General features: G+C 39.0%; 1 protein-coding gene across 1 annotated transcript; it reads left to right on the forward strand.

Annotated features, from left to right (window-relative positions):
* The first annotated feature begins 314 nt into the window (after positions 1–314).
* Positions 315–22,727, forward strand: LOC310638645 (CD63 antigen-like). The gene is made up of 7 exons (XM_083359877.1): positions 315–391; positions 18,454–18,642; positions 19,505–19,579; positions 20,647–20,742; positions 21,683–21,832; positions 22,282–22,365; positions 22,607–22,727. Exons 2-7 carry the CDS (start codon positions 18,631–18,633, stop codon positions 22,679–22,681), a joined length of 492 nt encoding a protein of 163 aa, XP_083216003.1. The 5' UTR covers positions 315–391; positions 18,454–18,630; the 3' UTR covers positions 22,682–22,727.
* Positions 22,728–23,358: the final 631 nt, after the last annotated feature.

Consider the following 23,358-nt stretch of genomic DNA (forward strand, 5'->3'; position numbering starts at 1 on the left):
GGACAAGGGGCCATTCAAATTGAAGCTCACATGTCACGCATCATCTCTATAAGGACTCACGGACTCAATTTCTAACACCTTATCTAATAAAATATCTGGGGAACACAGATCTCTTCTATGTACAACTACTGTTATGGGACCATTAAGAAGTAGTTTCTCTGTGGCCAGATTCTGTTATGGTGTGTGCAAAATTAGACTCTTAACTGCCCAGTGATAATCCACCACCAATTGTAATGTTATTTTGTCTGCCTTTTTTTGCAGTCATCTGGCTAACTGTGTGATGTTCTTCACCACCACCACCACAAAAAAAGTCATGAAATCGGATGTAGTCGCATGATCTGCTTAACGACTGGCATATGTTACAACTGTAATTTCAAGCTCAGTTATCGTTGTAAGTTGATGTATGATGTATGCTAATGTCACATATTTGAGGCAGGTCAACCTTTATGCTAAATTGTAGTCATAACTCCAAATTATGCTAGGGTAGGGGGGATGTCTTTAATGGCACTTGAGCAACAGCTGGCACTCATCCTGTCCTCTGGATCATCATAGTTCTCTATTTTCCTGGTTTGTTACTGTTGTGAGTTGTATATTTGGCATTTTATTTCAATGCTGTGACACCCCACACACACCCATATATATATATATATATACACACATACAGCACTCAGTTCTCTTAGAACTGTATCTCCTTCCATATTCTATTTCTTTCCCAAAATACATTTATATTGGCTTTGTTGAGGATTGGCAGTGACCGCATGTTACTAAAATGGTATTCCATTGTAGGAACATTCTAACTTACAGTATCTTACAGTTTATGTATTTATTTTTTCTCCATTACTTAGCCTCAGTTCTAGCCAAGTGTAAGTGACAGCCCATCTTTGTGACAAATATTGAAATAGTATAAGGAAATAACATGAACAATTCTGATGCACCAGAAAGCACTCTGGCAAATCAAGCAAACACCACCTGCGCTTCACTTCCCAAAGACTTCGTTTTAAAGTTGAAGAATCTTTATTCATCTTCTCCTTTGATTTTAGACAAAGAAAAATGTAGGAAATTCACGGTTCTTTTGTCCTTCCTTCCTTCCTTCCTTCCTTCCTTCCTTCCTTCCTGCCTTCCTGCCTTACTGCCTTCCTGCCTTCCTCCCTCCCTCCCTCCCTGCCAGGATTGTACCACCAAAATTTTTGCTATATTTTTAAGGCTGCATTCTTCTCCCGAATTGCCTTGCTATTGAGAAAACTAAAGTTTTGGACTTATTAGATCTACCAGAGAGAGAGAGAGAGAGAGAGAGAGAGAGAAATACACTGAGATCTATTATGAGTTGCTTTTCTGCATGGTTTTGGAGTTAACAGATGATTTTTTAAAAGCAATTTCTACTTAATGATAAATGATAAGCACAAATGATAAAAATACATGAAAGGTTTTCAATTTCACTTTCCTGCAATTAAAGCATTAAACAGTAATGTCCTAGATCACTTGGTAAACGCAGTGGATACTGTATTCTTTAATGATTCCATGTAAAGCAGTCTCATTTGAAAAACATAAACAGAAGCAAAAGTGCAAATTCCCAAGAAAAGGAGGGAATCCTAGTGGAAGACAGAGTCCTTAATGGTGCATTAGTGTAATGCTGAATCGTGGCTTTATATTATGCCTGAAAAGCCTAATGTTTCAGAAAGAAATCAGTCCAAGCACCTTGAAAAAGTAGCAAATTCTATTACAGATAAGTATGTTGCATGACCTTGTACAATTTTCTGCCTGTGTCAGACTTAAAAGCAATTTGCAACTGATTCGGTAAAGGACAAAATCAGCTTGTCCCATTTTGGCAGTGCTTGTATGAAAATGTGTGGGCTCTTTGGGAAAGAAAAGTATCTTTCACTCAGCTGGGATACTCACTCTATAGAATTCCCTTTTCAGCCTCTTAAACATTACGAAGAGGCCTCCCTGTGAAGTGTTTTGTTCCACAGCCGAAGCCTGCATCTCATTCTGACCGGGTGCATCAGTTTCTTCTCTTCCTTTGAAAAACAACGTGCAGAACTGTGCAGCCAATAGGATGATATCACTTTGTCACTTTTTTGAAACAAGCATACATACACTCCATGCATGCACACTCATCCCAGTACTATTCCATTTTGCAATAAGTACAGAAATGAAACTAATAAATAATAAGCCAAAGAAATGGAAATACATACTTTAATATATCAAAGTTTATACCAAAACCATTTGCTATACTTCTCCATATGTTCTTGCAAACCATCCTTACTCCTGTAACATCTGTCCACTGAACTTATACATGGCCTTTTGTTCTTTAAACTTCTCACTTCTCTCTTTCTGAAGATTTCATCAACTGCATTCATTCAAATGTTCTTGGTTTTTCCTCTCCGTTCACTCACTCTTTCTTTACAGATGCCTTGTGATTTGATCCTCATTCAGTTTTGTGCTTCTTTTATACTGATCAGTCATTTTTGTATTCAGTCATACTTATCCTATTCTTCGCTCAGTGTTGACTAACTTTTCCATTTATTCCCACATGATTTACTTATTTACTTCCGTCATAAAGTACTCTTATTACTCTTATTGAGCAACAAAACGTCAACTCCAAATATTTGCAAAACATGGCTTTAGTCAAGCCTGTTCTTTCTTTCTCTTTCTTTCTTTCTTTCTTTCTTTCTTTCTTTCTTTCTTTCTTTCTTTCTTTCTCTCTTTCTCTCTTCTTTCTTTCTTTCTTCCTTTCTCTCTCTCTCTCTCTCTATCTTTCTTTCTCTCTCTCTCTCTTTCTTTCTTCCTCTCTTTCTTTCTCTCTCTCTTTCTTTCCCTTTCGTTTCTCTACATTTAATCTCCTTTTAGGTACAATTTAGGTACAAATTTCCTTTAGATACAAAAAGCCAGGGAAAAATAAAAACAACAAAAAGTAGAAAGAAATTATAAATGAGCATAAACTTTTCAGTACTACTTTCAGCAAAAAGTCTATAAAGGGTTACCTGATCTTTACAGAAATATGTCTTATTTGACTTTGGTCAAACAAACCAACTTTATATTCTTTCCTTTTACTTGTAACAATCCTGATCTTTAATTCACTCAGAAATTGTGATAGGATTGATTCTCTCTTCAGTTTTCTTTTTCCCATCCCAAAGGCTCCTTTGAGGATTCTTGTTCTTCTCCAGCTTATACTATTTAGCAGGAAAAAAGCAGGAGAAATTGCGATATATTGTCTACTTTTCTATAACACATTTGTTGAGAAGTTAAGGAACTCACACACTCCTCTTGGCAAGTCTTTAACAGAGGCTTGTGGCACACTTGTCATTTAGACCCAGAACAGATATCTGCTGATTCGTGGATTATAAGCCATCAAGTTGTTGTGAAGGCATACTGACCATGTAGATAAATTTTGTCTGTGATGATCTATCCCTAATCTGCTCTTTCAGTCTTCCAACAGGAGCAGGGAAGACCAGAATCCAGTCTTTAGCTCCAGTTTTCAAACCCACAAAATGACTCCTCTCAGGTCTAGAAATGGCCAACTAGAAATCTGAATGAAAAGATGAGCATGATAGAATGCGTTGTCATTAACTGAACTTTTCAACTGAGCAGTTTATGAGAATGCCCCTCTGTTTACTTACCTCTTATCATGTGATTACTTTTCTCCCAAAGGAAAAGGGCAGAATGAAGTACCCCTTTTCAAATTAATGTTAACTTTCAAGTGTTGCTGGACCTTAACTCTTTTTTTGCTTAACTAGAGCTTGTGTGGGTTTTTTTGTTTTTTTCCAGGTGGCAGACTCCTAGCATTACAGTCAGCAATCACAATGCAGCTATTCTTTGTCTCTTTAATTGATTTTTTCTGAAAAGAGACAGGAAGGGAACAAACAGAGGACAAAGTAGACTGAACTCCTTGTAACATTCTTTGAATAAGAGGGGCATTATGCAATAACAGCCTCATTTGGAAAATCCATTGTCTGACTCAAAATTGAGAGAGAGAATGCAAAAGTTCCCATTTTGGCACACACAAAAAAATGCTCTTTAGAACCTCAGGCCCAAAGAATGTTGGGGGCTAAAGGACCTGTTACTTGCCAGGACTATGTATAACTTGTCAGCCACAAAAATTTGCATTTCGACACTTTTGCATATGGGTTGAGCTTAGCAAGCTTCAGTCATGACAATGATAATAATAGTAGCTTTGTACATTTGCTCCTGCCAAGAGCATGACCACCAGGTTTTGAATATACCGGTAGCTAATATTGGTTTGATTCACATACCTAAAAAGTTAGAGCCATGGATTGGGACACAGTGATAAAATATTGGGAGCTGGTCCATACTTGAAAGCAGAGGAAAACAGATTGCAATAGTTGGCACTGGAGAGCCAGTATAATTTTTTCATGCAGGTGCTTTTTTATAATAAGTTTGATGTTATTCCAGGCTGATCTATAGTTTATTGAGGATGTAGAACTGCTAAATAAAGAACCTTTGGGATCTGCTTTTTTAAAAACAACAGCAACAAACAAAACACCCATTATTTCTACCGCCTGAATTAAATTGGAATTTAACCTTTAAAAATGTTTCAATTGAGGCAAGATTATTCTTCTCAGGATTATACTGTTTCATATAGTAAGCCATTAAACCATTATCTTTCAACAGCCACTACTACTCAGTTTATACTTAAAACAAAGCAACAGAAAATATGGGGACTTGTGGCTTTAATAATCTTTAGTTTAGCCAGGAAGCAAAGGGAACTGAGACATGTGTAGGCTTCAGATACTTGGGGGGGGGATGTTTTCTTGCAATATAATTCAGGGTTGGTCAATGGAATATCAGATGGGGCAGCTGTCTCAGTCATTTTTAAAGCTATACACAAATGAGCATCACCAAATTCAGCCGAATTGTGAACATCTGTTTGAAACAGAGTTTTGCAACTTTAACAACTTTAGGATCTGTTGTGCTCAGGCTGGCTGAGAAATTTTGGAAGTTGAAGTCCACACATTTTAAAGTTGCCAAGTTTGAAAAACACTGATCTAAAGGCTCTGTTCCAACCCATAATTAGTTCTCAGAACCAAGTGACAAATTGAACAAGAAACATTTAATTTCTGGGGTAACAGTTTTGTTTTTTTGGGGGAAGACAAGCCCTTTAGGAGGCTTCACATACTGAGTTTGGGCAAAGAAAAAAAAACCTTACCTTACTCCATTAACTCCATTCTGAAAATATCAGCCCTATAACCCATTCCCTTTCTAGCTTGAAATGAATCCTGCTTTTGGCTGGATTGCTTATATTTAGTTTGGAATATACAGGAAAACCAGTAGCTCTGCAACCAGTTGCCCAAAGAGGAAAGGGTGACCATTTTAATAACCAGATCGATCGGGATATTGTTCATGGGTCTGGAGAGTGTTTAGGCTTTTCATTAAAAAAAGAAACCATCTCAGTGATGAACAAGCAAAGAAAGATCTAGAATGCTGCAAATCTGTTTTGAAAGAAGATGGTTTTGTTAATTTAAAACTTGTTTGTGATAATTTATAGAAATTACAGCTTGTAGTAATACCACTATGGCTTCTGCAAGAAACCATAATTTAAAATGGCTTTGTTCAGGTTTCAGAGATTGAGGAAAAATGAAAAGAGAAGGGCCTCTGATAGCAAAAAGTTCCCCATTTCTGGACAATGAATTCAGAACTTGGAAACGTGTATTTGTTAGAAGTGAAATAGTCTCCATAGATCCAAAGCCCAGTTAACAGTGTCCTTAAGACCCACAGAAGCCTGAATATTATACTGTATTAATACAAAATGCTAAACCCTTTCTAGGTAAAGGTAAAGGTTCCCCCGCACATGCGTGCTAGTCGTTTCCGACTCTAGGGGGCGGTGCTCATCTCCGTTTCAAAGCCAAAGAGCCAGTGCTTGTTTCAGGATGTCTCCGTGGTCATGTGGCCATCATGACTAGACGCCAAAGGCGCACGGAAAAACGCTGTTACCTTCCCACCGGAGTGGTCCCTATTTTTCTACTTGCATTTTTACGTGCTTTCGAACTGCTAGGTTGGCAGAAGCTGGGACGAGTAACAGACGCTCACTCTGTTACGCGGCACTCGGGATTCGACCTGCCAAACTGCCGACCTTCTGATTGACAAGCTCAGCGTCCTAACCCACTGAGCCACCGCGTCCCTTTCTAGGCTTTGTTTAATACGTATAAAAATAAAATGCAGTCTGAGCAACTTGTTACTATGTATTCAAGCTTAAAGGAGAATTTAATTCTGTTATGTCAGTAGCTTTGTTGCAAATATGTCAGTAGCTTGTTGCAAAGAAGGTTCCCTTGAAGCGGGAGATTCTGGTGCAATTATTGGTTAATGTTGTAAAGGCGGGAAAACCCGGGCTTGTGATTGGATACAGTTTAAACAGCTCGAGTATAAAAGCCAGAGTTATTTGACAGTTGTCAGTTGACATATGTATATTGAATAAACCTTTTGCTGTTAACCCTCACTGAGTCATTCGTCTGTCTGAACCAAACAACTGGCGACGAAGGTGGGATAGACGGCGGACTAGTGAAGGATCGGCGACAAGCAGCTGCGCGTAAAGCGGCAAATTTTAAAAAAATTCACAGTCAACCGCAAGCGGCCGCGGCGGAATCCTCAAACCTCCGAATGGCGCAAATTGGTTCTTTAAAAGAATTCGATCCAAACTTCCCAGAGGACTGGGAAGAATATGTGGGACAGGTCGAAGGATTTTTGCTAGTGAACGGCATAACCGACGACCGGAAAAAGGCGGCTGCCTTACTGACTATCTGTGGCACACCTGTGTACTGGGTTGCCGTGGGACTTTGTCAACCATTGCCAGTATCAAGCGTTTCGTACGCCGACTTACTGGCCAAATTAAAGGTACATTTTACAGCAAGAAGATCAGAACTCTTTTGGCGACGCATCTTTGAAAAACGAAATCAGAGACCGGGCGAGTCAATAACAAAATTCGTTGCGGCAGTCAGAGAAGCAGCGGTACGTTGTAAATATGATAACTTAGAAATAAGAATCCGGGACAGAGTGGTGCTCGGGTTACGAGATGAGCAGTTACAAAATAGAATTATCGCTAAGCCTACCGGCGACTTGCAAGAAGTCCTTGATGAACTTTTGACTTATGAATCCACTGGATATCGCGACCCCCCCCCCCGCAATAGCATGGCTGCTTCTGCCGAAATAAACCAAGAAAGCCCTGTGGACTGCGGGGAGGTGGACCCACAATGGGAAGCCGACAAAGCCGAAGTCACCAGGCGGTTTGGAAAAATGGCGGCAAAACCATTCCGCAGTGAAGGACCAGAACCGAGTCGCCGATTCCAAACAACAACACCACAACGACAACCAACACCACCGCAACGACAACCGAGAGAAGTTCCAGCTAGACAGCGCAACAACGACAACTGATGTGGAAGCTGTGGGGGAAATCATGCCCGAGCAACATGCAGATTCCGCTCTGCCAGATGCAGATTGTGCGGAAAGACCAGCCACATTCAAGCCATTTGCAGGGGTCGTGCACGCGACAATCGTCTACACGAAATCGATGTTTGGCCTGAAGGTATGGTAACCCCTCACTATAGTGGCAAGGAGACCCCTAGACCTTGGGCACAATACCCCAACCACGGGGAGGTGGCGCGAGTTAATCACATAGGGAAGAGAAAAATAAATCACATTTTGGGATCAAAATTAAAAATTGTAGTCCAGTTGCAAGGAATTCCTTGCAAAATGGAAATTGATTCTGGGGCCTCAGTGTCCATAATTTCAAGCGAGACCCTTAAAAAGATTGAACTTAAAAGTGGTCGCAAAATTCCACTTAGTTCAACCAAAATTCAATTGGCTGACTTCCAAAAAACCCCTATAAAAATTAAGGGAAAAGTTACCCTTAGAGTTAAATATAAGAGGTTTAATGGAATACTAGACTTAATAGTTACAGAAGGCCATAGAACTAGCTTAATAGGCCTTAACTGGTTCCCTGCCCTGGGAATTTGGGTCGGGGGAATAAACTCCGTTATTAATAATAAGACCCTCAAATCTGTCTGCGATGAATTCGCAGACATATTTGACGGGTCTTTGGGTAAATATAAAGGACCTCCAATTAATTTTAATTTAGACCCATCGGTTAAACCCATCCGGCTTAAGGCCCGACGGGTGCCTTTCGCCCTTAAGCAAAAAATCGAGGCCGAGCTCGATAAGCTTGTAGGCCAAGGCGTTCTAGAACCTGTCGAGGGTGGTTTGTGGGAGACGCCGATCGTCACACCCCTTAAACCTAATGGGGATGTGAGGATCTGCGCTGATTACAAAGCCACCCTGAACCTAGGAATGAAAAAACATGCTTACCCGGTCCCGACGGTGAAGCAGGTCCTCGCCACGATACAGGACGGCGCCATTTTTGCCAAGTTAGACTTGGCGCAGGCGTATTTGCAACTTACTGTTTCCAGGGAGGCTGCTGAAGCTCAAACTATTGTTACCCACAAGGGGGCGTTCCGAGTCCACAGACTGCAATTTGGTATTGCAGCAGCTCCAGGCATCTTCCAGGAGGTGATGGAGAGGACCTTAAAGGGCATACCTGGTGTATGCCCTTACTTTGATGATGTTCTAATAGCTGGAAGAAATGAAGAAATATTAGCTGAGCGTCTGGAACAGGTACTGGGAAGATTTAGGGGGGCTGGACTTAAATTAAAAAAGGAAAAGTGCTGTATTGGAGTTAAATCCACAGAATTTTTAGGATTTAGGATAGATAAAAACGGAATTCACCCTACACCTGATAAAATTAAGGCAATCAAATTGGCACCAGAACCAAAAAACAAGGCGGAATTACAAGCCTTTTTAGGATTAGTCAATTTTTATCACACATTCTTGCCACATAAAGCTGCTATCGCGGAACCACTACATAGACTATTAGATAGAAAAACCCCATGGCAGTGGCAAGAAAAACATAGAGTCAGTTTTCAAACATTAAAAGATATTCTTTCAAGCCAATCCACAGTTACTCATTTTATTGAGAATAAACCAATTTATTTAGCTTGTGATGCTTCACCTTATGGTGTGGGGGCTGTTATCAGTCACATGGATAGTCAGGGCATGCAAAAGCCAATTGCATACTATTCCAGGACGCTTACCAAAGCTGAACGGAATTATGCACAGATTGATAGAGAAGCATTAGCAATCGTGGCAGGAGTAAAAAAGTTCCATGATTACCTTTATGGTAGGAACTTTACCATATTCACTGATCACAAACCATTATTGGGACTGTTTACCACTGATAAACAGACACCCCAAATAATGTCTCCCAGAATGCTGAGGTGGTCAATTTTCCTCTCAGCATATTCATTCTCACTGCAACATAGACCTGGTAAGGAAATGGGCCATGCAGATGCCCTTAGTAGACTGCCTTTAACCAATACAGAGGAGGACCCTGCCCCAGTAGGACAAATTATGTCATTACAGGAAATTCCTGAATGCCCCTTAACTGCTAAAGAAATAGCTGAGGCTACTAAAAAAGACCATATTCTCAAAAGGATTATGACCTGGGTTCTTGGTGGTTGGCCTAGTAATAACCCTGATGCCAAGTACATCCCATATTTTAGGAGGAAGAATGAACTATCATCCCATTTGGGATGTATATTGTGGGGCAACCGTGTTGTTATTCCTGAACTTCACAGAACTACAGTTTTAACGGAATTACATGAGGGTCACCCTGGAATTGTGCGAATGAAGGCATTAGCTAGAAGTCATTTGTGGTGGCCAGGGCTTGATAAAGATATTGAAGAATGCGTTTCAGGATGTTATTTGTGTCAGCGATCAAGACCAGAGCTGCCACACACACACACACACAAGTGGGAATTGGCCAGGAATCCTTGGTCTAGGATTCACATTGATTTTGCTGGGCCATTTCAAGGCTTAACCTTCCTAGTTGTGGTGGACAGCTTCTCTCGGTGGCTGGAGGTAGTGCCTGTTAATTCAATGACATCTAGTAGAACAATACAGGTTCTAAGGGGCCTCTTTGCCACTCACGGGTTACCTGATGTGATTGTATCGGATAATGGGCCCCAATTCACCTCTGTTGAATTTCAGGATTTCCTCAGGGCCAACTCGATTAGACATGCAACATCAGCACCCTTCCACCCGTCCACCAATGGCTTGGCTGAACGCAACGTGAGAACCACCAAAGACGCCTTGAAGCGAATCATCCGTGGCGACTGGCACCAAAGACTTGCAGACTTTTTGCTGACCCAACACACAACCCCTTGCACGGCTACCGGGAAAAGCCCTGCAGAAATGAGGTGGGGCAAACGGCTAACCACCAAACTGGACAGGTTACATCCTGACAAACTTCCCTCAAGTGCTGAACCTGACATCCCAAACAGGTCCTTCAAAATTGGAGACTTAGTCTGGGCCAGAAACTATGGACAGGGGGACAAATGGGTTCCTGGGGTAGTCACTGACATAATGGGGCCATTGTCTTACACCATTGAGGGGGAAGGGAATAGAATAAGTAAAAGACATATTGATCAATTAAGGAAGAGAGTTGTCGGAAGTATGCCAGTCGATGGGGGTCAAAATGTACACGGGGGTGATACTGCATCTTGGCTTAATCAAAACAACTTGCCAGTTAGCGGTGAAGAGGAAATTCAAACCAGTGTGACTACAGCTAACCCACAACATTGTCAAATTGACTGGGAGCTGTCCCCTATGAACAGGCCAGCAGTACCTGAGCAACAACAACAAACACAACTGCAATCACAATCGGTTAGTAGGGAATCTTCAGAGCCTGTAATTCAAAATTCCAGACCCATAAATATAAGCCAGCCAATCAGACAGTCAGTTAACAATGACTTAAGTAACCAAACCAATAGATACCCATCTAGGGTCCATAGGCCACCCAAATACTTGAGAGATTACGTCAACAAATAACATCAACTGGGGGGGAAGGGGTGTTATGTCAGTAGCTTTGTTGCAAATATGTCAGTAGCTTGTTGCAAAGAAGGTTCCCTTGAAGCGGGAGATTCTGGTGCAATTATTGGTTAATGTTGTAAAGGCGGGAAAACCCGGGCTTGTGATTGGATACAGTTTAAACAGCTCGAGTATAAAAGCCAGAGTTATTTGACAGTTGTCAGTTGACATATGTGTATTGAATAAACCTTTTGCTGTTAACCCTCACTGAGTCATTCGTCTGTCTGAACCAAACAAATTCAATCTCCTCTTTGGTGTGATCCACGCCTTACTTATTTTAAGCCTTACTACCTGCACACATTAAAGTGCTTGAGTGCATAATTAAAATGAAAAAAAAAAATCTTCCTCTACATCTGTCATTCAGATTGCAGGTTTTGCTTTTCAGCTTTTGGTTACTGCTTTTGTGCAAGTTCTTATTCTGATATTAGCACTTCTGGGCAAAAAGGTCACTTAACAGTTGTGTTCCCACAGTTTATTTAAGTACGGTTAACTGAATCACACTTGGCAAAATAACCCAATTCCCTATGTCTGTATGACACACTGACCCATAAACTTGCTCCACAGGATAAGTTAATCACAGAACTAGAAGACATTTAAATGCCATTGGGTCCAGCCACCTGTTTAATACAGGAATCTGGTCTGTGAATCATTAGATCCTCTTTTTCCCCATTTTTTTGAAATATGGGCAACATTTACTCACCATCAGTTGTATGTACCAGGATTTCTCAAAACTTCAGAATTTCAATTAAATAATCAAAGTTCCTTTCTTTAAAGCTACACTTCATGTGCTTTTACAGATTTAAACTCATTCAGAATAAACTTCCATTATCATGTTTTAAATGGATAGAACTGAAAGTTAGCAAGTTTCAATTCTATCCATTTATCCTGCTCTTAACAATTGCTTGTAGAACACATATTTTTGTTGGAGAGGCCTACAACAAAATAGTAGTATAGCTCTGTCTTTTCTTTGTTACTGATTTGGATTTTGCCAACTTTGCTGAGTAGTGGGTACACAGGTAGTCCTCGACTTACAACCACAATTTAGCCCAAAATTTCTGTTGCTAAGTGAGACATTTGTTAAGCGAGTTTTCTCCCATTTTTCAACTTTTCTTGCCACAATTATTAAGTGAATCACAGTAGTTATTAAATTAATAATGTGGTTAAGTGAATCTGGCTCCCCCCCCTTGATTTTGCATGTCAGAAGGTCACAAAAGTGGATCACATGAACCTGGAACACCACAATCTTCATAAATATGAGACAGTTGCCAAATGTCTGAATTTTGATCACATGACCAGGGGATGCTGCAATAGTCATAAGTGTGGGGAAAAATGGTCACAAGTCACTTTTTCAGTGCTGTTGTAACTTTGAATCATGAACTGTTGTAAGACAAGGATTACCTGTACCGTTTATTGTCTACTTCTTTTATTCTGAACAATATTTGAAAAAGGTCATTTTGTCAAAGCCAACCACTGATTCCAGAGCTTCTGTAGAATGACAAAGTTTATGTTGCGACCTCATCCAAGCAATAGCCATCATGCAACAGTGGCACATACAAAGGGCCTCGGCCTACATTCATTTCATCATTTGTCCCCTTGCTCTTGTTCTGCTTTTGTTCTTCAACCTCAGCTCATTCTGAACATTGTTTTTCTGTGCTTCCTCTACAGCAGGCATGTCAAACTGCCGGCCCACGGGCTGGATGCATCACTCCAAAATTGCGCCCACCCCATTCCCGGCAATGGGGAAAAAGTCACGATACGTCACGAGTTTGACATGCCTGCTCCACAGTTCCAGATAACTTTTTTGTATTTGTTATGTACTGGGCTTTTGGAATATCGCCACGTGCATTGCTGGAGAACTAACGGTTCTCCAGCAACTCAGACAGGATGTCTCTGGTCCTGCAATTTGTCAACTTTGGGCAGCAAACATGGGTTCAATCCGATTGGTTGCTACCAGAGGGTCTGGCTATATGTATTGAGGCAGGGTGACTCCAAATGCTCAGTACAGTTTCTGCTTAAATAAAGAATGAGTTTCTCTGTACTCAACTGCGTGTCTTCATTCCTGCTCATCCAAGCCCACGACATAATAGTATTCATCCTTTCTCTTCGTTCAAATGGCTTCTTCTGCTGTCTTATATTCCTTTTCTTACTGGAATTGTTTGCGATGGTGCCTTTAATGTTTGCTGTTTTTTCATCTTATTTTCCCATCAGGTATTCTGCCATGAAGTCATGTTATTGTTCTAACTTCATTAAAATGTACTTTTTGAAATCCAAGCTAATGCACACAATCACTTCCTCTTAATGTTCTTGCTAATCTTCTTCAACTAAGTCTTCCTCACTGATTGTTACTAATCAACCTTTCTCAACTGGAATACCAGGGAACTTAGGGTTCCATGAGGGTCAGGTTTGAAAAAAATGTCAACAGTTTACAAATAGCTCATGTTGTAAGCTGTAAATATAATAACTTTTATGCAGGAGTTCCTGAAATACTATTTCTTCTACAGTTAAAAAAAACAAAGTTGAAAAAGGCTCATATAGCACCAAAAATAGTTAATTCTTTTAGGTCTTCATCACCTGAAGAAGGAAGCTATCTGCAAGACAAACCTAGAATTTCCTGTAAAGGCCATGCTTCTTTATTCTCAACAGTAATTTGAGTCCTTAGTACTATAATCATTAATACTATAAACTTTTTGAAAGGCTTGCAATTTGCTTTTGGAAACCACCTTCTGAATTTTCACCTTGATTGGCTGGGGAAAAACAGCAACAATGGTGATTAATTAATTCATCCACTTAACCCAGATACTTCCTGCAATATCTTAAAGTTAATTCACTGAGTTTTAGCAGCTGTGGATTTAATATACAGTGTAACTTGTTCTACTGCTTCTGTTCCTTTCAAATAATTATTTTCTTTGACTTTTACATCCCAAACATTAGAATCTTCCACTAGGTCTCCATTATATTAATTACTTTATATTTGGCTTCCTGTACTAAGAACTCCAGCTCTCTTGTTTAATTTCTGAAACACTAAACATTAGCATGTGGAGAACAGAAATCTTGTTGAGTCAATATACATTTTAACTTTTTTAAAAATGAGTGGATTAATTGTCTCCATTATTGCCAACATTACTATTACCTACTACAATACAGGTAGTCCTTGACTTACAACAGTTCATTTAGTGACCATTCAAAGTTACAACAGCAGTGAAAAATGTCACTTATGACCAGTGCTTTTTTTGTAACAGAAAAAGGTGCCGGAACTCACACATCATACAACCAGCCTTGCCTACCCTACAAGGTTCCATCCCAAAAAGGTGCCGGAACTCCGTTCTGAGCGTTCTATGACAAAAAAAGCCCTGCTTATGACTGTTTTTCATAGTTACTACCTTTTTAGCATCCCCATGATCATGTGATCAAAATTCAGATGGTTGGCAAAATGGTTCATATTCATGACCTTTGCTGTGTCCCAAGGTCATTTGATCACCTTTTTCGACCATCTGACAAAGTCAATGGGGAAGCCAGATTCACTTAACCAGGTAACTAACTTAACAACTGCAGTGATTCACTTAACAACTGTGGCAAGAAAAGTCATAAAGTGGGGCAAAAACTCACTTAATGTCTCACTTAAGAACATAAATTTTGGGGTCAATAGTGGCTGTATGTCAAGATTTACCTGTGCCCAAGCTTTATCTTAACTTTTCAGTTAAGGACTTTCATCTTAGTTAAAGATTCACTGAAAGGCCTCCCGATAAAGCTCTCCATATTTCAGCTGAGCCATTTTTCACCAGTCTTCATGGGGTGTTTATTCTGAACCAGAAGTCCGTAATAATTCAATGAATCCAAATCCCAAATCCTGTCAACATGATTTGCATAACCAACCCTCCACTCTTCTTCTTTCCCTTGTCTTCCCTTATAAATGAAGATCATCCTTCAAGTTTCTTGAGTTTCCTTCTTGGCTCTGCAAAATCTATGGTGACCTAGTTGGGGTTTACCATATTTTTTTTGTCCTTCTGTGGATTATCAGAAAGGAATAAATGTGTATGGACTTGATCATCCTTGGCTGTCATATCCCGATCCATGCTCCAGGCAGACATCACGCTTCATAAGCACATGGGCAAGCCTGATCAGCACTCATTATATCAGTTCTCATATAGTACTCACATAAAGCAGTGAGTCACTACCTTTTGGTTGCCTATTTGCAGGGCACAGCTGTTTTTCCTGAATAATAATAATAATAATAATAATAATAATAATAATAATAAGAAGAAGAAGAAGAAGAAGAAGAAGAAGAAGAAGAAGAAGAAGAAGAAGAAGAAGAAGAAGAAGAAGAAGTTGTTGGAAGGGACCTTGGAGGTCATCTAGTCCAACCCCCTGCTCAGGCAGGAAACCTTATACCATTTCAGGCAAATGGCTGTCCAGTCTCTTCTTAAAAACCTCCAGTGTTGGAGCATTCATCACATCTGGAGGCAGGTTGTTCCACTGGTTAATTGTTCTAACTGTCAGGAAGTTTCTCCTTATTTCTAGGTTGCTTCTCTCCTTGACTAATTTCCATCCATTGCTTCTTGTCCTGCTTTTAGGTGCTTTGGAGAATAGCTTGACTCCCTCTTCTTTGTGGCAGCCCCTTAGATATTGGAACACTGCTATCATGTCACCCCTCACCCTTCTCTTCATTAAACTACACATACCCAATTCCAGCAACCGTTCCCTATATGTTTTAGCCTCCAGCCCCCTAATCATCTTTGTTGCTCTTCTTTGTACCCTTTCTAGAGTCTCGACATCTTTTTTACATCGTGGTGACCAGAACTGGATGCAGTATTCCAGGTGTGGCCTTACCAAAGCATTGTAAAGTGGTATTAGTACTTCACTTGATCTTGATTCTATCCCTCTGTTAATGCAGCCTAGCACTGTGTTGGCTTTTTTGGCAGCTGCAGCACACTGCTGGCTCATATTGAAGTGATTGTCTACTAGGACTCCGAGATCCCTCTCAGAGTCTATTGAGCAAGGTACCACCTGTACTATAACTGTGCATTTGATTTTTCCTGCCTAAATGTAGAACCTTACTTTTTTCACCATTGAATTTCATTTTGTTAGATAGTGCCCAGTGTTTGAGTCTGTCCAGACCCTTCTGTATCTTAAGCCTATCTTCTGGAGTATTGGCTATTTCTGCCAGCTTGGTGTCGTATGCAAATTTGATGAGTTCCCCATCTATCCCCTCATCCAAATCGTTAATGAAGATATTGAAGAGCACTGGGCCCACTACACACTTCTTTTCATGTAGATGCAGTTCCATTGAGGACCACACGCTGAGTACGGCCTGTCAGCCAGCTACGAATCCATCTGGTGGTGATGCTATCTAACCCATATTTTTCTATCTTATCAAGTAGTAGGTTGTGATCTACTTTATCAAATGTCTTACTGAAGTCCAAGTAAATTATATCTACAGCATTCCTCTGGTCCACTAGTTTTGTCACTTGGTCAAATAATGTAATAAGATTTGTCTGGCATGATCTGTTTTTGACAGTTATATAGGAATCAATTGTCTTCTGTCCTATATTGTATCTTTTTGTTCCACCCAAGGCTCAGAGCCAGTCTCTTCTACAGAACACACGAACCGCAAATTAACCCAACTACATTTTAACTTAGAACATCCTGCAAACTCATCTACTGATTCCAGGCAACTGCTCATGATGCATGCATAGATCTGCTCTTCCTAATAAGACTGTTCAGCATCTGCTGCCTGGGATGCTTATGCTTCACTTTGCATAAGAATAAGAACACTAGATAGGAAGAAAACTAATTGTATATGCATGTATATAATATATGCACATACCTTGTATAAACACACACACACACACAGGCTGCTATGGTAAAACAGCACAGTGCTCCTAAAATAACTTGCTGTATATGAGTGTTATTTCAGGAGCAGTTGGCTACAATAACCTAACAGCCTGATTGTGGTTTAGTGAGACTGCTGAAAGAAAAATGGTTTGAGAACATTAGTAAATGTATTCCTTTTTAAGGTGATGTCACAAGCTGTAAATGGAGTTTTTGGTTGAAATTGGGGACAGCTGTAACAACTGCAAATATTTATTAGCATAGGGCTATTGATCCTCACCATTAGTCTCAAGCTTTGTAGAGGTAGCAGGCAAAATGAAAGGAGACAGAAGAATTACATGGGAGAAGGGCATTAAAATTGCTTTATGGCTGACTGTTTTACTTTATTGGGTAAGGTATTGGTTTGTGTGTGTTTTGTAAGTTTGTAAATATATCTCACTTTGTGTCAAGAGTATAAAATCTTACTTTTATTTTTTTGGGACCAATTTCTCAAATCTGTTATGTGTTATAATAGTACAGTTATTAGCTATAATAGAATAACTGGAAATATACTATTTTGGAAAATAAACTTAAGATTGTGATTGTGCTTGCACAACATGCTAAATCATAAAGCAGTGTTTCTAAACCTTTTAATTAATTTATATTTAGTATTTTAATTCATTTTTTAAATTCTCTAATTTTTTATTGCACTGATGTTCTCAATTTCATTTTATCTTGATTTATGTACTTATTATATGTTTTGTTGTTAGCCGCCCTGAGTCCTTCGGGAGATAGGGCGGGATATAAATCCCATCAATAAATAAATAAATAAATAAATAAATAAACTACAATGGCAAAACTGAGTTTTCAATTTGCATAATTTAGCAATTAAAACTTTTTGTGAGGCCACAAGTTTTCCAAGGTGTAAGTTAATTAAATATTTTAAAGGAAATTACATTTTTCACTAAACATAATTGAATTTTAATTTAAAATGCTTTGATTTAAATGTTTGCTTCTTTTTCCTGTAACTCTACACTGTTTAACCATACTTTTTTATCCCTAGATTAAGTAATACATAATGGCTTGGTTTACTTTGCACTAAACATGTGGTTTGTTTCTTCTTTCTGAATTTGTATGTTGTACATACACAGCTGTGTTTTTTTAAATAAACCCTGTTTAAATTGGTATAGTGTAATGCTTAAGATCACTCTTACAAACAGTTGGTGGCTTTGCTATGATCCTCATAGAATATTTTCTTAGAAAGTTCCATAAATATCTTGTTTTTACAGCTATTTTTCAGAATTATATTTTTCTTTAAGAATATAGTAGCTTGTTTTCTTCTATACTATTGATTTATGTGTAAAATTCTAAATATCTCTCCTGAAACTTTAAAAAAGAGCCTGAAATTTGTTATATCATAGATTGTTTAATGTGTACTGAATAAGCCAAGAACCACATTATGGATTAGAAACCAAACAAGCCACATAATGACCTAGTTTGATGTTTTAAACCTAGCCTTGGTCAGAAAGGGTTAACTTTGCTATGGGCAAATGTGCAAGTAACAATGAAGATTTTTATCTATACTTTTCCCTTGCATGACTTTGAACATCCATGTTACAAATAGTTTGAAATTAATTTGACTAAAATATATTTGCCTTCATGAAGAATAACCTTGAGCTATTTTTCATAATTGTGCTTTAACCTCCCAAACTCTAGGTTGCTGGAGTTGTGTTAATAACCACAGGTGTGTGTGTTCAAGTGAAACTCCATTATGCTTTTGTGGTACTGAATGAAGCTGCTTCAGGAGTAGCTGTAACCGTAACAGTCATCGGTGTGCTTATCATCATTCTGTCTGGCTTTGGAGCAATTGCTTTATTCAAATCGAACAAAGCCATGATCAAATTGGTAAGTGCTATTTGAGTATTAAATTAAATTCAATATAGAACATGTGCAGTGTTAATCATGATTTGTTTAAGGCATCTCAATGTGGTTAAGATTGAACCTCGATCTTCTTTGGAGTTGCTAAATGCCATAAGCAATATCTCCTTAAGTTCTGATTCTTTCACAGATCAGCTCTTAAGGTGGGACCGGACTAAACCTACTGCAGTCCTGAGCTTATATACATGGAAACATGAAACTGTATCCTTGTGTCAAGAAATTAAGCTAGAAATTCTGTATATGTAATTTGTCCATTACTGAGTAGTGGTAGTAAACCAACGTTAATATATTTTCATTTGAATTGACTGTAAAAATTGCTCTATTTTGTAAGAAGCTACAGTTTTGTTAGATGGTTATATGCCATTTAAATTCCAGTTCTGTTAATGCGTTGGGGGGAAAACTCTCTGAGTATGGTGCTTGTTGATTTTAGTGCTAATATGTCCCAAAATATCTTGGCTTGGAAATGTATGCATATAAAGCAGCCACCATATAACCAGAGCCAAGATTTTACCATGTATGGTGCTGTGGTGGCTTGACTTGGACACCATCAGCCTCTTGGTTTCAACTCACTCTAATGGTGACTTCATCACTCTGACCTATCTGAGAAGATAAGTGACAGCAGTAATGGATGAATGTTGAGTTTGGCTTTGTAGTTGTCCCAAAGTGAGGTTGACATATCGGGCGGGCTAAGAATTGGATCTCTGAATAAGAGAGTCAAGGATGGATATACAAGGGAAAAAAATAACAGTGCTGTGTTCTAAAAAGCAATTTGATAAGTCTCTGGCTTTTAAACTAAACATCTCTCTCTCCCTCTCCTTCCTCTCACTAGTTCACAGGTTTACTCGTGTTGCTCTTGATCACCGAAATTCTGGTTGTTGCCACTGCCTATGCATGCAGAGTAAAGGTGAGGTTTGGGAAAGGAGGTTTCCGGTTCAAAGCACAAGTCTTGAAACTGAAAAGGAGGCAAAACCTTTTGCTTCTTGAGGTGTGCATTCCCAAGAAGAATGGAGAATTGCCATAATGGGAACAAATTCTTGATTTCTGCTAGCTTATGTCCAGTACAGATTCAGGACTTTGCCATTTCCTTAACAAGGGGTGCTTTTTTTATCTTCTCTTTCACTCTAAAATTTCTAGAAATGGAAAGAGAGGAAGTGGGAAACGAGATTTATGCAAACGATGGTTACCTGGTAGCTTAATATTGTATGATGCAGCTACTTCCCAAATCACTCTGCCAGAGTGGAGCAGTGCAACGGAGCAGCCCTTGACCCGATATGTAATATTCAATTGATAATAGTTCAATGCTCAAAAATGCAAAATGGAATCTGGGTGGGTGGGGCAGTGTAAAAGTTGGCTGCTTTTTCCTAAACAATTAAGTAGCCCAATTTGAAAAACAATCGAGTAGAACAAGCTACCTTACAAGGAACACCACTGCCAGTCATGTCAGTATGGTGTTCATAACCAAACAGAATCGGCAGATAAAAGGCAGATATCTTTATTTGATTTCAGAGGAAGCAATAACCTTCTCTTCAAAATAATTAGTAAGAATTTGTTAACCTAAAATATAAAAGGCTTTTCATTGCTATTAGCAGTACAATTCAGTAAACTATAATATCTCAGTTGGATTCACAGTAAACTCTAAACAACTTATTTTATTTATTTATTTTATTAGGGTAGATTATAAGCATACAAAATATTTTGAAAAGGCCATGTTCTGAATGTTCTAGAATCCCCCCTTTTCTTTCCTACCCAGCAACTGAGAAAAGGGAGGGGGGGGGTTTAAAGTGATATTTAATATTCAATTTTAAGAATATGTTTAATTCAGGCTTCCCCAATACTAGAGTATTAAAATCACAAATGTCTGGGGAGGCAGAACAGGAGAATAATAATTCTCTATTATCTATTAAATCGCCTCAGCTTAAACTTCCAATACAACCTACGGATTAGTAATTTGTTTATCCTATATCGCCACAGCTACACCAGACCGTATCCAAAGATTTCATGAAGGTTCTGAACAAGTATAGTAAGAAACTGCAGATCACCAAGGGGGTGGATACTCTCCAGGCAGAGGTAAGGAATCTTTTTTTTCCCCTAGGAACAATTGAACCCTAGTTTAAGACAAAAAATGATGATAGTGAATTTGCATGAGAGGGACAGCTATAGAAATTAACTACTGATAGTAAAGGCTCAGTATTTTAAAGGCTCAAACCTTTAAAATCGGGGCTGCTGCTGCTTCAGTTTTGTTGTTTTACAATTTAAAAGTCTGAACTACAGGCTTTGATTAGAGTGCCGATATGTATTCAAGGGCAGGGTTTATAGAATCCACTGGGCTGAACTGGGGCTAACTAGTATATGGCTCACCGCCCTTGGTCTCAAAGCATGCTTTCCAACTCGGTTAAAGGTTCGATATATTCTGCAGTCAGGTGATTACTGGGTAATGTTCAAATAAAATTGCTCCAGGTAAATCACCTCTGGAATTTTTTTTCATACCTGTAGAAATGTGGGGAAAATGACATGGGCATCCCTAGTTTGAATCTGACCTCTACTGTCTCTAAGAAAATGTATTTTCACCATTTTTTTTTTAAAAAAAAGGAAATGACAGTTTTTCAGAACTGCAAAACCTTCTGGAATTCTGTCCAAGATGACTGTTCCCCATTTATCTACTATGGATGTCTTAGATTATTTATTTATCTGTTGTTGAGGCAATGTAAACCAATACTTTAATGATTCTAGAAGACATTGTAATCGTTTAGTGAAGATGACACCTTTCTTATAGGAAAAACTTGGAATGGTTTACAGTTCCAAAATTTAACATTAGTAGGGAAACAAAAGGAAACTACCTTCTGTGATCTGCGTTGATTCCATCATGTCTTCATCTTACCACTGTGAAGAACTTTGAGAATGATGTATGGCTAGACTGCGAGCAGAAAATCTGTAGATTCAGTTAAGAAAGTCTCACGAGACCCTGTATTCTCTGTTACCAACTCTCACGCTTTCCTCCCTATTGTAGTTTCAGTGCTGTGGCGCGGAGAACTATACAGACTGGCAGAACACCACCTTTGGACTGCTCTACTCATCTGTCCCCAAAAGCTGCTGCAAAATACCTGTGGAAAGCTGTGTTACTGATCTAAATGAAGATACAGTTGGCATTAATCAGGAGGTAAAACTCCATATTGTCATCATCCCTTTTGTTAAGGGAAGGATGCATTTGAATCTAGGTTACAGTTCTTACTGGGAATAGATTGGTAAATGGATTAAGGAACCTTGGCATTCAGGATGATTCCTTCCTAGTCACTACATCTATATAGTAATGATAGAATCTAACTCATGACATATCTTAGTGTTAAGGGGATTCCTTTGCTAACTCTCCCACACTCTGATTAGAACCAGTCATTGAGGAAGGAGTACAATCACTGTAAAACCGTTCCCTCAATCCCAAGGTAAGCATAACTTCTAACATTTATAGTCTATGCCTGTAGGTTCTCCCTCATTCTCTGTCTAAGCTCTCTACTGGTTTATCGTTTTAATTGTTGGCCGAATTTAGTTTGATTAGCTTTTAAGAAACATCCATTGGAATTATTAGAATGCATTTCCCCACTTCTTTCTCAGGGATGTCTTCTAAAACTGAAGACCTGGACTGAAAGAAACATTTCTGCATTTGGAGGACTTGCAGTTCTTATAGTATTTGGTCAGGTACGCATAAAAGGCTTAAATAAAGGATTACAGTAATAGCATTTGGTGCTTGGTTGGAGAGACAAATCAGAATGCCCAGATTTTCAAAGTAAAAAAAAAAAGGGGGGGCTGATCAGTTACATTTGGGAGCTTAGAGCTAAATGGAGCTAATGCCATCTAACTGGAATGATCTATTTCATTCTCTTACTCTCCATGTGTCAGAATTAAATCACTTTCTGCATGTTCTGTACTTTCTCATCAGGTAACTGGGATCCTGCTTTGCTATATTCTGCTGAAAATAATGAACGAAGACTATGACAACATTGAACAAGCTTAAGAATACAGTATTCTTTGAACAAGCTTAAGCCAGTATTCATTTTGCGGCTACAAAATTGAACTGAAATTGAAATACAATTTTTTTTTCTTTTTGTCTTGCTAAATATGAAGTGCACAAATAAAACGTTCTATAAAGTACAATTGTTGCATTGCTATTATTCTTTACTCCTATTATCATGGCCCCTCTGCATTCTGCCTTGTTAAGAAAGGCAATCTGTAAATATTTACATTGCTAAAATGTTGAGATCCTACTTCACCTAGTACAATCCCACTCAAATTTTCATGTAGATACATAACTCTACTGGATGACATCGCCAGGGCTCGCTGCCTTGGAAGAGTGAGGAAAATTCTCAGGGATGACTCACACCCTGGACAGTATCTCTTTACTCTCCTACCATCGGATAGGAGATATAGGAGTATAGCCAGCCGTACCAAAAGGCTGAAGAACAGCTTTTATCCATGGGCTATTAGGCTTTTGAACAGGAAATAATTTTATAAACTTTATGCATGATTGACTTGTGAGGCTGGTGCGTTGTGCAATTAGCTCACCTGGTGTAATAAGATGGAGGGTTTGTGTCACTGTAAGTTGGGGGTTGGGGCACGAAGGGAGGCTCAGCCAATCTCAATGTATACATGGTTGTACTTTGACAATAAAGGTTCATTCATTCAGTAGGGTAT

This window comes from Vipera ursinii, assembly GCF_947247035.1.
Source record: "Vipera ursinii genome assembly, chromosome: 1".
NCBI lineage: Eukaryota > Metazoa > Chordata > Lepidosauria > Squamata > Viperidae > Vipera > Vipera ursinii.

Excerpts from the sequence above, each read along its gene's own strand:
- LOC310638645 (XM_083359877.1), top strand. Across the intron at positions 19,580-20,646 it reads CCTATGCATGCAGAGTAAAG|CTACACCAGACCGTATCCAA; the intron begins GTGAGGTTTGGG and ends ATATCGCCACAG. Across the intron at positions 21,833-22,281 it reads CAGTTGGCATTAATCAGGAG|GGATGTCTTCTAAAACTGAA; the intron begins GTAAAACTCCAT and ends CTTCTTTCTCAG.